A 17,622-nucleotide genomic window follows, 5' to 3' on the forward strand; every position below is an offset into this window, starting at 1 on the left:
CACTGCCCTAGTGGTAGAGCGAGAAGAAGAGGGACACGCCCTCAAAGTGTAGCGTCCCGTGAACTTCATTAGCGAGGTCTTGTCTGATTCCAAGACTCGCTACCCCCAAATCTAGAAACTTCTATATGCCGTTCTTATCATCGAGAGGAAGTTGCGTCACTACTTCGAGTCACATTCAATGATGGTTGTGACGTCCTTCCTTCTTGGCAAGGTCGTCCAAACTGGGATGCCACAGGAAGAATCATGAAGTAGGCACTCGAGCTGATGGCTCAAGGCATTTCATATGCCCCTCGAACGGCTATCAAGTCCTAAGTGCTGGTTGATTTCATTACAGAGTGGACCGAGATCCAAATGCTGCTAGCAGTCATAGACCAAGAATACTGGATGATGTACTTCGATGGATCGCTGATGAAGAAAGGCATCGGCGCATGGTTGGTCTTTGTTTCACCCCTTAGGGTATGCATGAGGTACATAGTTTGCATCCATTTCCCCTCCTCCAACAATGTGTCCGAGTATGAGACACTCATCAATGGCTTGCGCATTGCCATCGAGTTGGGTATCCAATGGCTTGATGTTTGAGGTGACTCCTAGCTGGTCATCGACCAAGTCATGAAGGAATCAAGCTGCCACAACACCAAGATGTCTGCATACTGCTAAGAAGTTCACCAGCTAGAGGACAAGTTCAACGGTCTCGAGCCTAATCACATCTTGAGGCGTCTCAATGAGGCGGCCGACACGATGGCAAAAACGATGTCCAGCCAAGAGCTGGTGCCAACAGGTGTCTTTGACAGTGATCAGTACAAGCCCTTGGTTCGCTACAAGGAGCCAAAATAGATCGGTCATGGATCACCTGCCTTGGGCTCAGGGGCTAACCAGCCGATGGCTCCATCTGACACTAAAGTCATGGAGCTTGACGAGGATCCAGTAATAGAGTGTGACCCTCTGGCCGACTAAAGGACACCTTACCTTGACTACCTCCTCTGTGAGGTGCTGCCGATGGACAAAACGGAGGCTCGGTGGCTCGCGCGTCGTTCAAAGTCCTTTGTCGTTATTGAGGGCGAGCTCTATAGGTGAAGCCACATCAGGATCCTACAGCGCTGCATCCCCATCAAACAAGGGAAGCAGTTGCTGAGTGATATCCATAGTGGGGTCTGCGGGCACCATGCCGCACCTAGGACCCTAGTTAGAAACATGTTTCGACAAGGCTTCTACTAGCTGAACGTAGTAGCCGACGCTGAACAGATTGTGCGCACCTATGAAGGGTGTCAATACTACGCTCGATAGACCCACCTATCGGCCCAAGCACTCCAAATGATCCCCATCACATGGCCGTTCGTGGTCTAGGAGCTCGATTAGGTCGAACCTCTCAAGAGGGCGCTGGGGGCTATACGCACTTGCTTGTCGTCGTAGATAAGTTTACAAAGTGGATAGAGGCTCGACCGATCTCCATAATCAAGTCTGAGCAAGCCATGTTGTTCTTCCTTGATATCGTCCATTGCTTTGGAGTCTCAAACTCTATTATGATGGACAACGGCATGTAGTTCACCAAGAAAAAGTTCCTTCGATTTTACGATGAATTCCACATCTGTGTCGATTAGGCCACCATGGCGCACCCCCACATGAACAGGCAGGTCGAGAGTGCGAATGGCATGGTCCTACAAGGCCTCAAGCCTAGGACCTTCAACTAGTTGAATAAGTTTGGCAGACGATGGGTCACGAAGCTTCCCGTGGTGCTCTAGAGCCTGAGGACAACCCCTAGCCAGGCCATCGGCTACACGCCATTCTTCATGGTCTACGGTTCCGAGGCTATCCTCCCGACTGACCTTGATTATGGAGCACCGAATAGGGAGCTGAGGCATCCCTCGAGGATGCCATGGACCAGCTAGATGAAGCATGCGATGTTGCCCTCCTCCGCTTGGCCAAGTACCAGCAAGTGTTGTGCCGGTACCACAGGCATCGAGTGCGGGGTTGGGCCTTCAACGTCAGGGACTTGGTGCTCCACCTCATCCAGAGCAACAAGAACTGCCACAAGCTCTCTCCACCGTGGGAGGGACCATACATCGTCATGGAGGTGCTCCGACTAGGCACCTATAAGCTCAAGACCATCAATGGCGAAGTCTTTGTCAACACCTGGAACATTGAACAGCTATGTCGCTTTTACCCTTAATCTACGCATGCTTTCTCTTATCGGTTTCGCTATCGACTCCTCGATCTTTAGTAACATCTGACCCTAGCAACGGTAAGGGGTCGGGCCTCACTCGAGGGTTGATAAGAGCATATCTATCCGGTAGACATTCTCTATGCCTGACCCTTTCTCACGTTAAGATCTAGAAGCAAGGGTTGTGGAAACAAACGTTGAGTAAAACTGGTTGGACCGTAAGAAACCTACACCCCAGCGGCTACGGTATTTTTGCTCATTGGTGTGATCAGAGTTTTTTGCCCGCACGCCGAGCTTTTTATCCTTAACTATGGAAAGAGTCGAAACGCATTAAAGAGTATATCTATCCGGTATATATTCTCTATGTCCGATCCTTTCTCACGTTAAGATCTAGAAGCAAGGGTTACGGAAACAAACGCTGAGTAAAACTGGTCGGACCATAAGAAACCTACGCCCCAGCGGCTATGGCATTTTTGCTCACCAGCGTGATAAGAGCTTTTTGCTCGCACCCCGAGCTTTTTAGCCTTAGCTACGGAAAGAGTCATAACGCATTAAAGACTATATCAACCCGACAAACATTCTATGTGTCCAACCCTTTCTCATGTTAAGATCTAGAAGCAAGGGTTGCGGAAACAAACGCTGAGTAAAACTGATCGGACTACAAGAAACCTACGCCCCAACGGCTATAGTGTTTTTGCTCACTAGCGTGATCAGAGTTTTTTCACCCGCACCCTGAGCTTTACAGCCTTAATGACAGAAAGGGTTAGAATGCATTAACCTTTTTATACAAAAGGGGAGAAGAGCTAAAAATCTATTTGGCCATAACGAATTTAAGAGCTTGTCCACTTATTGCAAGTTTGCCGCCTGGCTTATCTACCTAACTAATTTCTTGGGGGATGATCTCATCCTTTATCTCGATAGGTAAGTCCTATGCCAAAGGGGCCACCTCCTTCTCGATGTCATCTAGCTCAGTGTTGGTGTAGACAAGCGTGAGAACCGTCGTAGGTAAGGAGAGATATAGAGCTAAAAATGCTCCTACGGCCCATTTAGGCCTAGGAGTTCGAAGGCTAGCCCTCCGATGGGTTCCCAGCCACTTTGAGATGCCCTTAGAGTGAGGGGTGGAAAGGGATGGGCCCACTAGCGGTTAGTACTCGGGCACACGAGCGCCACGAGCATCTTGGCCCATGTTCGAGTCTTGGTCGGTTCCTAGTCCATGGTTTTTCCTCGAAGAAAGGCAACGAGCCCTTGGGACCGGTCGAACGGACCCAAGAACTTATGGATTGGCCACTGAGAATCTAGAGTCGGTCACCAACTGACCCATGTTGAACCCCCGTGAATGGAAAGCCGAGGCCCCACTCGGACTAGCCCATTAATAGCTCACCGAGCACCATGTTTCGTCTATCGAGGAAAAACGTGGCATGGCACAGCGCCTCTGTTTTATCGAAAAAAACGCTTGAGGGATGTCGATCACAAAGATGAACTGACTCTCGACCGGACCCCTGCTACACGTGGGGGCTCGAGGGAAGTTGGACTTGTAAGGAGACCGAACGCGTGGTCGCGGTACGACGGCGGACCGATCGGATCCTAGGGGACCAGAATCAAGAAAAATCTTTCCAACCTCCCGAATCCTACGGTTACATGCCCCCAAGAAGATTGGTCATGACAAAAGAGAATCGCCGTCCTACCAGGACACGCCACGGGCTACAAAAAGAAGGCCACGGCCCTTATAGTCCTCCCGTCCGGAAAAGCCTCCAAAAGAGTATTCTACTCCACCGTAGGCTTAGGGGCTACTGTCGGGTATCAATATTAGGGATACCCAAAGTAAGGAAGTTAGCGCCCACACTGACTTTCCCAGAAGGCTCGAGACGTATTAAAAGGTCTCGCCCAACCCCAAGGATGCCGGTTCCGTCTCACCCAAGGTCGCGCCCTCCGTCTTGCCCGACCTTGAGGTCGTGGGCTCCATCTAGCCCAACCTCGAGGCCATGGGCTCTGTCTCGCCTGACCCCTTGGGTGCGGGCTTCGTCTCGCCCGACCCCAAGGACGCGATTTTCGTCTCACCAAAGGTCACGGGCTCCGTCTCGCTCGACCTCGAGGACGCGAGTTCGGTCTCATCCGACGGGAACCCATACCGTCGCCAACCACTCCAGATCCAAGCGTATGGGCCTAGGTCAAAACTCTGACGCTAGAGAAGAGGCTGGCACGCCTCGATGTAACCCGTAGCCATGATGAACCATACCTGGGGATTCACATCAAGAACAGTGTTGGGCATGCCGGTGCTGTTCTGCTTAATCCTCATACAGACGCTGAGAGGCGCATTAGTTCACCACGACATCCGTCGAGACAGAGTGGAATGCCATGACTGACAGATGACAACTACGCATGGCGCCAGTGATGAACAGGGCCACGACATGGAGCCATCCCTGTTGACATCTACAGGATCGACGGGACCCGCATGAAGGAGAAGAAGGACCCGGTAACCCTGAAAGCCTTCTTCTCTCTCGTTCTTCTCCTTTTCCTCCTCTGTAAACCCGCACTTTCCCTTCGCCTATAAAAGAGAAAGCAAGGCACCCCATGAAAGGGGGGATCTAGACACAAAAGCATGACACGAGCACACGGCTGAGCGGCAAGCGAGCTCTCAGCACCCGTTCACTCCTTCCACCAGAGACTTGGGATTCTTTCCCTCTCTCGCCTGTTTGTAGCCCCTACTGCAAACAAGTGCCAGTAACGCGAGCAGTAGTGAATTGGACGTAGGGATGTTCTATCCGAGCCAGTATAAACCCTTGTGTCCTCCGAGCACACCATCCGAGCCAGACGCGCAAATACAAATTTACTCGTCGGTGGTCCGAAAACATCGACACTTTCCTATAGTAGAAATGCAAGATATAAGCATCTCTCCTTCAAGGCTAATAATAGTATACAAATATATTCCATATACAATCATATTAGTTTAATTAATGTGTCTAAATTATAATTTATTAGAATGAATTTAATTCCAAGGATCCAAACGGGGCTTATATTAAACAATCGTCCAATCACGTGTCACACATATATTAAATGCCATGACTAGCATCTAAAATAGCAAAATGAAAATAATGCATAAAAAAGATTGTTTAGTTCATCCAATGACTCTAGATGACGCGGCACTTTGAAAGCAACGTATTCCCTCCGTCCTAAAGTACTTGACATTGAAGCATTCAAATTTTGTTCTAAAATAGTTGTCATTCTCACTTCACAATGCACATTTCTCTCCTCTCAATGTATCTTTTTTCTTTTCCAATACATTTCTATCTCTACTCTTTTAGGAGTATTTTGGTTTTTTTGCCTCCTGTATTGGTCTCCATGAAAGAGTCTAAAACGTCAACTATTAGGGCGTAAGAAATGGGAATACAAATTGCTAGCTAGAAACGTATTTTATTCATTGTTGAAGAGAGAGTGTCAAAAAAATGAAAGCGTTAGCGAGCTCTCAAGCGGCTAGCACGTACAATCTCTAATATTATCTGTGTCACTGCTCTCCCCTCCTTTCTGCTACCCTCTCATGATACTTCAGATTTTTTTTTCGTGTTTTATTTGGTTTGAGCCGGCGATTTGTAAAGTTCGTTGGGGACGTCCTTATGAGACGGAGGGGGTAAAGCTCTCCAATAAACATTAGTCTAAAGGCAAAGTCAACGTTTACCTCGCTTGTTCAAATAATTCTAGCGGTAAAACATGTGCCGTATATTCTATGCCCCCCTCATTGCCAAAACGGTCATTTTTAACCCTACCTGCTCTACCTAACAACGTATACGCCCCGTTGACTGGTCTGAAATTTAACTGTAACTGACTAAAAAATATTATTCTAACTAAATTACTATGAAAAAAAACATTATTTTAGCTAAAAAACCAAATAAATCAAATATAGGGTAAGTCGACCATAGTATTCTTCAGAACGTGGTCTCTCGATGTTCCAGAGGTCACGAGTAGTAATATAGAACAAGATGCTGGTAGCAACTACTAATAAGTAAATATATAATCCACGTCTCATCCTTCTGATGAAATTCTGATAAATTTACATCCTATTTTTAGCACTATTTTAGCCATATTTTTCAACGAATAAATAGTATTTTTTTCTTATGACAAATCAGCATAAGCTAAATTTCAAAGAAAAGAAGAGGGTCACTGTTTTGGATAAGGGTGGAGATTATTCCTAAGGAAAAAGTCTACTTAACCCCTCCAACTATGAAACCGTCTGTTTTACCCCCTGAATTTTCCAAAACCGTCTATTTTACCCTCGGATGGTTTTTTACAGCGGTTGCTACAGTAACAACGGTTTGCTGTTATGACGGCGGGTTGCTACAGTAATGTTGGGTTCGAATTTTTCGGTGAATCTTTGAAAAATCACAGTAAATCATAGAAAAATCATAAAATAAAAAATCTAATTTTGTTGGACTCCACATGAGTAGATCTACATAGTGAATATATAATACGGTATGCTTTAGTATAAATTTTTTACTGTAGCCTTATATTAATTGGAAAATCTAATTTTGTCTGTAATTAATTGGAATAATTCATAGCTGCAGCTTCTATGGTCTAATTGTGGTGAAATTTTTATGGTACGCTAATTATTGTATGCTTGAACTATAGTAAAAATTTCGTACTCATTGGACTATGTATAACTTAGTTATAAATAAATTCTAATTAATGACAGACATGAAGATAAATTCTAATTATAGTGAAGAGTGAAGTAGATCAAGTATGAAAGGTGAGGTTAAGTAGACTTTTTTCTTATTCCTAACTAGATGGAGGCATGCAGCACAGCAGCAGTATAAAGCACGCAAGGACAGGGTTGACCCAAGGCGGCTGTCCTGGCGACCTCACCTCCGCAGACGGCAGACCGTCCCAACCGTCTCCGCTCCCCTCGCGCCAAACCCAATCCGGCGAGCCGCACGTGCGCCGCTCAAGTTCTCCTCCTCCCATCCCACTCCTCTCCTCTCCTATCTTCCCCACGGTCGGGTCAACCACCCCCACCCGCTGGAAACCGTGCTCGCGCGCGCCCGTAAACAATTGCCGGACCCCCCCACCAAAGAAATGCCGTGGAACCGCGCCGGCCCACGCCCCGCTGTACAGTTGTCGCGCCCGGCCGAGGGCCGAGTAGTTTAATCCTCGAGGGAGGAGGGGGACGGGGGCCGCCCCGGATGGCCGTGTCCTCGTCGCCTTCCTGCAGACCCACTCCCGGGTTTGAGGCGTCCCTCTCCCTCCTCCTCCTCCTCCGCCGCCGCTCTTTCCGGTTGCGTTTGGGAGAAATGGTTGCGGAGTTGGTGGATTCTCATTCTCCGCTGCGGTTTTAGGAGGATTCCGGGGCTCTCGAGTCTCGGCCGGGGGAAGAGGAGCTCGGAGGTTCTGCCGGGCGCACGGAATTGGCGCTGGAGCTCCTGTTTGGTGGTGGTGGGTTTCTGGCTTTCTCTGCTGCTAGGAAATCTGTAGTTTTACGATGTTCTTCTCTTGCGTTTCTCGCACCTTATGTATGGTGTGTGCTGAGTTCTTCTAAATCCCAGGATGGTTGGACTTTGAAGGGACCATTCTTCGTTGAGGAACTTGTGGAAATAATGCTTGATTTTTCATGTCAAAAATTGCATTTTTTGGGGGGGTTAAGTTTTCGGTGTGTTTTCTGCTCTCTGTTGTTTGTAATCGAACAGTGGAGGAACTTGGTTCCAAATAACGGTGTGGATCCGGCGTAGTTTTCGTACTTGCTTGAAAAAAAAATGGAGGTTTCGTACAACTGTTCCCTTTTTTTATATTTCCTGTCAGAATTCCAATTCTATGTTTCTTTTCTTTGATGATCTATTAGCATGTTCTCATTCTATTAAATTATGTGTTCAGAGTTGGATTTTGGGGGGGAAAAGCTTCCATCGTTCTTCTGCTTTCACAAGGGGATGTCTTTTTCTGATGACGGAAAGATGAAGGTACGAATTGCTGTGCCTATTGTTTCACTTTTGTTCATGTCATGGTCATATTGTTTCTGAACTTTCTATCCTTGTTCCTCTTCCCTCTGTTTTTTCTAACTAAATCTTGATTGCATTTGCATAGTTGCAATTAAATGGAGCATTTCACGTAAAAGTGTTCTGCTTTGTACTATAGGGCTGTCAGCCAAACCTTTTTCGGACAAAGGATAAGAAAGTCGCCAAGAGGACAGACCGTGCAGGCTGCTCCACAGGTTAGTTCATTTTCTTTCTGTCAGAAAACTGTATCAGCACTCAATGCTGAGTAGTACGGTAATAAATGGAAAATAGATATCTTAGTAACCTATTGTCAAATTTCATCCCATCAAAAGGAGTAATGGCTGAAGCTGAAGTCAGTTGGCAACCACACAGATATTGTCGATTGAACCTATGTTGACTTTGCAGAACTGTGGATAACTATTCTGTTTGTACAAATGTTGAAATAAAACGAAGAGATCAAACTGAATTCAAATATGTTCATATAGTACTGCACTTGATATCTTCATTCTAGAAGTTCAACATTTTATACAAACTGGATGCGATGCAACTTTGCTAGTTTATCCTGATAATATAGTACTAACCAACTGTCCCGTGTTCTCTTGTATATTGTAGCTAAGTGTGGATCAAGCAACTCAAAGTCACCATCTTCATCCCCCTTCCGGAAACTTTCAGGTTGATTTTCTATTTGCCAATTTTGCTCATGAGCTAACTCCACTGACAGTACAGAACTACAGATTTAATTTGACTTTCTTTTTTTTTGTGTGTGTGTTTTTTGGACTAAATGAGAGCAGAAGTTAGGAGCATACGTCTCAGCCATTTTCTAAGTCACTCTTCAAATGCTACTAAATATGAACATGTTAGGTAAGAGAATTAATGTTGCATGTTCAGTTATACATGAAAAACAGAACAGCTCCTTATTCTTTAGTTCTTTGTTTAGGATATTTGTCTCCACATGGAATGTTGGAGGAAAAGCGCCTACTGCCGAGTTGAAACTGGATGACTTTCTTCCTGCTGATGACAATTCAGATATTTATGTTTTAGGGTAACCAGTCTCGTCACTACTCTGAACCTTATCCATGTCAATGTTGTCAATTGTGGTGCTAACATTATCTCAGAAAAATGTGTAATACCCCATATGTTCTGTTCCTTATTTTGTACTTGTGTTTAGTATTCAGTGTAGTCGATCCAGGTGCCCCCCCACCCCCAACTTAAAAAAATATTCAGTGTAGCCAAGATTTTCTTGATTTCTTATCTACCTTGGTCTATTTGACTGCAATTGACATTCTTGTGTTTATTTGTGCTTTCCAAATGAGGCTTTAACTTCCCTTCATGTTTTTTCTGAACATGGAGAATTAGGTCATTTTTTTAACGAACGAGTCACTGTATTGAGAAGGTGAAACAGTCCGATTACAAACCCATGGAGAATATGTCCTCTTTTAATATATGCTTGGCATAATCATGCCAGTGATTTTCAAAGAAAAACATAACCATGGAGAATATAAAAACAAAGGAAAACTAATAAGGATCGGAATTTATTTGTATTTCATAAGTTAATGGAATATGCCATCCTATTACTTATTTTATTTGATCTTTTAACAGTTTTCAGGAAATTGTGCCTCTTAATGCTGGTAATGTCCTTGTGATAGAAGATAACGAACCAGCTGCAAGATGGCTTGCTCTTATAAATCGTGCGCTAAATCAACCAGTTGACACTGATGCTGATATATTTCAGCACAGACCATCTCCCTCCCTGGATTCAACCTCATCCCAGTCAACACCAGGCCTTGATGGTCCGTTCTCCAACCGTTCAAGAACAGCCAGTGGTTCTATAATCTTCCAAAAGTCCTTGAAATCCATCAGGAAATCTTACATGCCATCCCAGAGAAAACAGCTCAAATTCTGCAATTGCCCAGTGGAAATGGCCAAGAAATCTTACAAAGATGCTTGCTTTCGATGCCCACGGCCACAAGCATATGCCAATGAAATGGACTCTTCAGAAGAGGATGAATTGGAAGACAAATTGAATGATATATTTGGCCTTAATGATGATGGTGTTACTTCATCTGCTTCTGCCTCCAGGGACCAGCTAAAGTATAACCTCATATCTTGCAAACAAATGGTTGGTATTTTTGTCACAGTCTGGGCAAAGAAAGAACTAGTGCAGCATATAGGACATTTGAGAACGTCCTGTGTTGGTCGTGGAATAATGGGATATCTTGGAAACAAGGTAAGAGGCAAAAGAAATTATCTGAAAGCATTTTCTAGAGTGTAGCAGATCCCTTAAGTGATACAATTCTTGTTGATGCAGGGATGTATATCAGTAAGCATGACACTGTACCAGACAAGCTTTTGTTTCATCTGCAGCCATTTGGCTTCAGGTGAGAAGGAAGGCGATGAATTGAGGCGGAATTTAGATGTGTTAGAGATTCTAAGGCTCACACAATTTCGAAGGATTTGCAGAAGAGCTGGGCGAAGAATCCCTGAGAAAATTCTTGACCATGAGTAAGAAATTTAGCCCACAAATGCTTTAAGTTTTTCTTACTGCCTACTTTAAAAAAAAAAAGGTTTTTTGTTTTTCTTACTGCCTACTGTTTTTTTATTCACATGATCTTTTTTCAGGCGGGTAATATGGTTAGGAGACCTGAACTACCGAATTTCCTTGAGCTATGAAGATACCAAAAAACTTCTGACTGAAAATAACTGGGATGCCCTTTTTGAAAAGGATCAGGTGAACTCCTCAAAATAAAGCTTTTCTTTTCTAGAAGGAAGACTAGTTATAGTATAAGAAACCAGTCCGGTTTTTATTTTATATCATGGTGAAATGATATTAGAATTCACTGACATTTTACACATTTTCTCAGCTCAATATTCAGCGTGCGTCTGGAAGTGTGTTCAAGGGGTGGAGTGAGGAGAAGATATATTTTGCTCCCACATACAAGTACTCTTGCAACTCAGATTCTTATGCTGGAGAGACTGCCACATCAAAGAAAAAGAGGAGAACCCCAGCCTGGTATGTAGTACTATGTTTGAGATGGTTTCAGAAAGTTCAGATCTCATATTTTTACACTTGTCGGTGGCTATGAAGTATCCTAGAGTCCACAAACCTCTTTGCAACCCGAAAACCTTGCATTTCCCCTTTCTGTACCACAAGAACCATCTTTCGAGATGAGTTAAATCAGATTTGGATAGTAATCTAGTTGTAAGTGTGGATAACATAAAAGAGGAATCATTCTCATGTGCAGTAAATAAAAAAAAATCAAGCTGATTCACATATTCTGTGTTCATGAATTACACTTCCCAAAAATTGAGTACACAGTTGGCTGCATGTGTCACTACCGCCTTTTTCATGCCAACTATGGGTATAATGTGGTACTTGTTCAATCAACTGTTCCATGAAATACATAATACTAGTTAATGACCGGTTTGTTGCAAATATTCAGGTGTGATAGAATACTATGGCATGGAGATGGTATTGCACAGTTATCGTACTTCCGGGGGGAATCTCAATTCTCTGACCATCGTCCTGTTTGTGGAACATTTATTGTTGAGGCTGAAAGGCTAGATGGCAAATCAAAGCGGCGCTCATCAAATACTAACATTAGAATCGGTGCTGAAGAGCTGTTACCGACAAGCGACAAGCATAACTAAGGTATGTCTTCAGTCTTCTTGATATTGCATTAATCTCTGCAGGCACTGCAGCAATTTACATGTCTTTAAGCAGAGCACAAAACACTGCACTAGACTAGTAAAGCATACTCTATGGCTAACTACTATTATGGACATGACACTGCAGGTGCTGGGGCCTAAATCACCGATCAAAACTAGGTTTTTGTGTGACTCAGGAACACAACACTGCAGAACCTTCGCAAGGACGCCTAGGTATCTGTTCCTCAGGGAAATTTTCTGTGACCAAAGAAGTATGATTAGAGATCATATGATTATTATTATGTTGTTGTTGTTGTACAACATGTAATTGCATACAGTTTCGAAAGGAGTAGCTAGTCATTAGTTTATATATATATATATAGTATACCTGTAAAATTTCCTCACAAGGTTGTTTTGGTTCATTTCCGTACTTCTTTCTTTTGTGTACTTTTCCAAGTTCAACAGAGTAACCAAAGGATTTTTTCCTTTCTTTTCTGTACTGTACTAAGTTTGTAATTTGACCTTTGTTTGTAGGGTCAAGTTTTGAGTTTGTCTAAAACAGAGTCTTACTGGAAGGAGACATTATTTTAAGTGTACAATATATCATTTATTCCATATCTTGATTTTTAGATGGTTTAACTACTGTGAATGGATATATCATTTTGTCTGTGTTTATATCTTGCTTTCAAAAATCTTTTTGATCAAATAATCGAGCAAATCAGAGTAGACTGCAGAGGCAAGCGTTTACATTACAGAGTGAGGGAGGGGGGAGAGATTACATGCTAAACAGATTACACCACTCCTTGGTTACATGACATAAGTTATGGGGAAGCCTGCAGGCCCATGAAGTTGTCGCGTCTTTGCCGCTCCTAGCAGACTTAGTTGCAGTTTCCAGAACACAACATCGTTGCGGTGTTTCCAGAGTTCCCAGCAACACAAGAGGAGAAAGGTCAGGGCTGTATTTGAAGGGATGTGTGGAGGAAGCGAAGACGACTGAAGCTCTCTGACTGAGGAGGTGCCATCGCCGCACACATGCTTCCAGAATTTCCTGGCAACCAGACATTGGAAGATAATGTGGTCGGCGTCTTCAATTGCTTCATGGCACAGGTCACAGTTGCCGTCGTCAACAATGGACTTTCGCATAAGACTTGCCTTGCATTCGGATGCGGTTTTGAATCAGGAGCCATCCTAAGAACTTGACCCTGGGTGGTGCATAGCATACCTGCGCCAAACAAAAGTATGCAAGTCCGATCCCTCTCTCGTGCGGACTGAGGTTCTGTAAACATGCTCCGCCAGGATTTTGTTACATCTTCAAAGCAGCAAAATCTTTGGTCAGGAGATCGTCAAGTTCCATTGTAGCTGCAGCCTGCAGCAAGCTCAGCGCTGGCTACTTTGGATAGACGGGGAACGCGGTGTGCTTCGGAGGCCACACCACACCGCATGACAGAAGCGTGACTAAAAAGAGCTGGACAGGTAGATGATACGGTCTTTACTCTAACCATTTATCAAACCAAAACGATGTGGATGCACAGCCTGAGAGCAAGGTTACTTAGTTATAAATTAAATCATAAGAACTAAATTAGACAATAATTATTCTTTTTTTTGTCTACATAAAGTTATTATTATTATTATTTGTTAGATTGATCTCTAATCTCAAACTGGGCCCAACGGCCCAATTGGGCCTTTGATCCGCGCCCTGATCGGGGGCGCCCAGCCCACTATGGCTGGAGGGCCTCTGTCACACTATGCTATATATAGAGGTGGAGGCCGACGGCTCTGAGTACAAGGTTTACCGTGAGCCGAGCTCCCCACCGAAACCTAAACCCTAATCCCGATCAGAGAGGAGCGTAGCCAATGACGCGAAGCCACCAGCCACGCCGCCCCCGCTCCACCGACGTCGACGACTTCATCGCCCTCTTCCCCAAACGTCGCTGCCTGTGCGCAGACTTCACCGACGAACGAAATGGCGGCTTCTGGACCATCTCCCTCTACGATGTCAGATTCGACACGTTCTTCTTCTATTTCTCTCTCTCTACCCTCGATATCGCATTCACGGTAAAGAGAACTCGCTAGACCTAACCCTAGATGATCTTTTTTATCTTAACAATGGTACCAGAGCCAAATCTTCTAGGGCTTTTAGATCTAGATCGGGTGAACGAAAAACACAGTGAAATCGAATCCCTAACCCTAGTTTTGATCCAAAATTTCTAACCCTAACCGGGTAAAAGAAAATGAAAAGAGACCGGGGAGGTGGCGGACGTCACTCAACTGCCAGTCATCACCGCCACCGCGCGGAGAAAGGTGCCGCACCGCCGTCTTCGCCAGCGTGCGGCAAGAAAAGAACAGAGCCAAGGAAAGGAGTAAGAAGAGGGACTTGGCTTTAAGAAGAACCCGAATCTGAACTCAAACCCACGAAGAACTCGATGGGGAAGATGAACAGTGACTCCAGTGAGTCAAACCCTAACCCTAATCCCCAATCGCAAGACCCAGATCCAGAAGGGGAAGAAGAAAGGGAAGGGCAGAGGCCTACCTCGCCGCTGCCGACACCGCCGTCGCACGGGGATGAACAGGCGCGCTGCCGCTAGGGCACGGCCCTCACGGGCGCGGTAGGGCACCGCCGCCAGGCCGCTCGACGGCGGCGCGCTCACCCGTTGGGGAGCGCGCGCGCCGGCGAGGGGGCCGGCGATGGCGCCATGGTTGTTCGCTCTCTGCACTACGAGGCTGAGAGAGGAAGAGAGGGAGACGAATAATTAGGGTTTCGGGGCTCGGCGCCGTTGCCGATTTTTTGTTCCAGCGAATACCACGCGGAGCCATCCGATGAGATCCAACGGCCAGCATCGCTTGGGCCGCTTTCAGCCCAGGCGGGGAAGGACATTCCCGGCCTAGGCCCAGGTTGCGGCCTAGGCGCGGGGGAGCGGGCGCGTGTCGCGCTGCTACTGCGGACTGGGCCGTGGCTGGGCCACGCGCTGCTGCTATGGACCGGGCAGCTTTTGCTGTTTTGGGCCAAAGACGGTAACAGTTTGAGCCATTTCCTTTTTCTTTTCCTTTTCCAATAAAAGTTTTATTTCCTAGAAAATTAATAAATGACTCAAAGAAAATAGAAAAGAGATTTTTCCTATGGGTAAAATTCATTAAATTGAATTAGTTTTTCCGCTGCTAAAGAAATAGTTTATTCTCCTGTTATTTTGAACCAACGTGATATTTAATTTGAGAAAAGGAGATTTTGACATGATTATGATGTTGTTATTTTCTGACCAATATTGTTAATAATAATATCGTAATTTTAATGATTTTATGCATTATTTTTATTTCTGCCCAACGGTGTATAAACAGTTGTATATTTTAATTTTGACCAACGTTGGAATCAAGGCATGCCATTGTTGTTATTATTTATGTTCTCACTCTATATGAATTGTGTTTTCAGACAGATACAACTTGATGGGTTGTATCAAAGAGATCCCCACTCTCAAAGGTGACAACTACACGGAGTGGAAGAAAAAGATTGATCTGGCCTTCATCTTGGCTGAGGTGGACTGGGTAGTTACCTCACCGTGTCCTACTGAGCCAGTGGCACCGATGAGGGAGACAAACGAGGCTGATGCCGCTTGGGCAACTAGAGAGGAATTTCGCATCCCAAAAGATGTCATGTGACCTTGAGCATAGGAAGTGGGTCACTGCCAACAAGAAATGTTTGGTTGTGATAAAGAGCACGATTGAGCCTGCAATTGTGGACTCAATCCCAGAGTGTGACACGGTCACCGAGTACCTCGATAGAATAAAGAGTCAGTTCATTAGCTTTTTAAAGACATATGCTACCCAGCTGATAAAGCAGCTGGTGATAGAGAGGTACTATAGAAATGGTGGCATAAGAGAGAACATACTAAGGAAGTGCAATTTGATATCCAAGCTAAAACCAATGGATTTGACTCTCAAAGAAGAGTTCCATATCCATCTGATTTTTGCTTCCTTGCTAAAGGAATTTGACACTTTTATCATCAACTACAACATACAGCCCGAGAAGTGAGACTTAGAGAGGCTCATGGCAATGTGTGTGCAAGAGGAGGAGAGAATAAAAGCTACCAATGGTGGCACTATCAATTATGTGAAAGACAACAAGAAAAAGAATAATAATTCTAACTCCTCCTCAAAGTCAAAGGGAAAGGGTCCCATGCTGCATCAGCCTCAGTAGAATAAGTTCACAGTAGAGAAAGTCTAGTGTCTCTATTGCAAGAAGACAGAACATTATAAGAAAGATTGTCCCGGTTACTTAAAGATGATCATGATAAAGAAATGTGAGAACATTATTACGTTTATAAATGAATCCCTGTATGTACAATATTCGAAATCTATTTGGTGGATCGACTTAGGTGCAACTGTTCATGTTGCTAATTCCTTACAGGGATTTCGTTCGACGAGGACTACGCAAAGAAGAGAAAGACACGTTAAAGTTACAAATAGAGTCCAAGCAGATGTTGAAGCCGTTGGCGATCTTTCTCTACAGCTTGCTGATGGCTTCACACTTTTACTTAGAGATGTACTTTATGTTCCCTCTTTACAGAGAAACTTGATTAGTGTTTCATGCTTGGACAATGATGGATATGATTGCCATTTTAGAAATGGCAAATGTAAGATAACATTTAATAATACATGTGTTGGTCTTGCTATCTTACAAAATGAGCTTTATTTGTTATCACTATGTGATGATGTGAATGTTCTATGCGATGATGGGAACGTTGCATGCGACGATAAGAATATATCCTCGCCTGCGGATGTAAACAGAAAATGAAAGAGAGCTCACGATGCGTCGTCGAAATTATGGCACTGTCGTTTAAGCCATATTTCGAGGGAGATAATAGAAAGACTAGTTAAGAATGATATTCTTCCTCCATTAGAGTTCTCAGATTTAGAACAATGCAGATAATTCATAAAAGGAAAGTATGTAAAGAAAATTAAGAAAGATACCAAACAAAGCGCAGGAATTTTACAGATTATTCACACAGACATCTGTGGTCCATTTCTTGTAAAGAGTGTGGATGGTTATGATTCGTTCATAACATTCACAGATGATTACTCCTATTATGGCTACATTTATCCAATCAAAGAAAGAATAAAAGCATTGGATAAATTTAAGATATTTAAGGTAGAAGTTGAAAACCAACACAATTTAAAGATTAAGATAGTCAGGTCCGACCATGGGGGGTATACTACGGTCGGCATACCCCGTATGGCTAAGTTCCTAGATCTTTTGCAAGGTTCTTATAGGAGAATGGCATAGTAGCTCAGTATTTTACACCGGGCAAACCTCAGCAGAATAGAGTAGCTGAAAGACGCAATCGTACCCTAATGGATATGGTGTGCAATATGATAAGTTACTCCACCTTACCGTTGAGCATGTGGATGAAGACGTTAAAAACCACCATTCATATTCTTAATAGAGTACCAAGTAAGTCGGTGCCCAAAACACCGTATGAGTTGTAGATAGGAAGAGTACCCTCACTAAACCACTTACGTGTGGGGGGGAGTCCTGCTGAGGCTAAAGTATTTAACCCAAACATTGAGAAGTTAGATCCTAAAATAGTAAGTTACTATTTCATTGACTACCTAGAAAAGTCAAAAGGTTTTTATTTCTACTATCCAGACAGACATATAAAGTTTGTGGAAATGAGACACGTTGTCTTCCTAGAGGATAAAATGATGAGGGGGAGCATGGTAGCTTGAGAAATTGACCTTGAAGAGAAGCGGGTGTATGCGCCTGTAACAGAACCGACCAATTATATGAAATTAAGTAAGAAAATCATCCGCCAAAGCAGACGATTTAGTAAACTTAAGCCCATATAACCCGGT

The 17,622-nt window shown here is 44.2% G+C and overlaps 1 protein-coding gene across 2 annotated transcripts; it reads left to right on the forward strand.

Annotated features, from left to right (window-relative positions):
• Nucleotides 1–7,005: 7,005 nt before the first annotated feature.
• On the forward strand, nt 7,006–12,395 carry LOC136519108 (type I inositol polyphosphate 5-phosphatase 10-like). Of its 2 annotated transcripts, XM_066512764.1 has the most exons (13): nt 7,006–7,579; nt 7,690–7,902; nt 8,015–8,097; nt 8,273–8,348; nt 8,746–8,805; nt 8,925–8,994; nt 9,071–9,175; nt 9,733–10,360; nt 10,442–10,635; nt 10,753–10,861; nt 10,995–11,143; nt 11,574–11,782; nt 11,927–12,395. In XM_066512764.1, the coding sequence occupies exons 3-12, from the start codon at nt 8,068–8,070 to the stop codon at nt 11,779–11,781; spliced, it is 1,629 nt and encodes a 542-aa protein (XP_066368861.1). In that variant the 5' UTR covers nt 7,006–7,579; nt 7,690–7,902; nt 8,015–8,067; the 3' UTR covers nt 11,782; nt 11,927–12,395. The 2 variants fall into 2 exon arrangements, with proteins under 2 accessions (XP_066368861.1, XP_066368860.1); XM_066512763.1 differs by lacking the exon at nt 7,690–7,902.
• The last annotated feature ends 5,227 nt before the right edge of the window (nt 12,396–17,622 follow it).

Source organism: Miscanthus floridulus, chromosome 17 (genome assembly GCF_019320115.1).
Source record: "Miscanthus floridulus cultivar M001 chromosome 17, ASM1932011v1, whole genome shotgun sequence".
Taxonomy (NCBI): domain Eukaryota; kingdom Viridiplantae; phylum Streptophyta; class Magnoliopsida; order Poales; family Poaceae; genus Miscanthus; species Miscanthus floridulus.

Excerpts from the sequence above, each read along its gene's own strand:
- LOC136519108 (XM_066512764.1), top strand. The coding sequence starts at position 8,068 with ATGTCTTTTTCTGATGACGGAAAGATGAAG. Across the intron at positions 10,361-10,441 it reads TGGGATATCTTGGAAACAAG|GGATGTATATCAGTAAGCAT; the intron begins GTAAGAGGCAAA and ends TTGTTGATGCAG. Across the intron at positions 11,144-11,573 it reads AAGAGGAGAACCCCAGCCTG|GTGTGATAGAATACTATGGC; the intron begins GTATGTAGTACT and ends GCAAATATTCAG.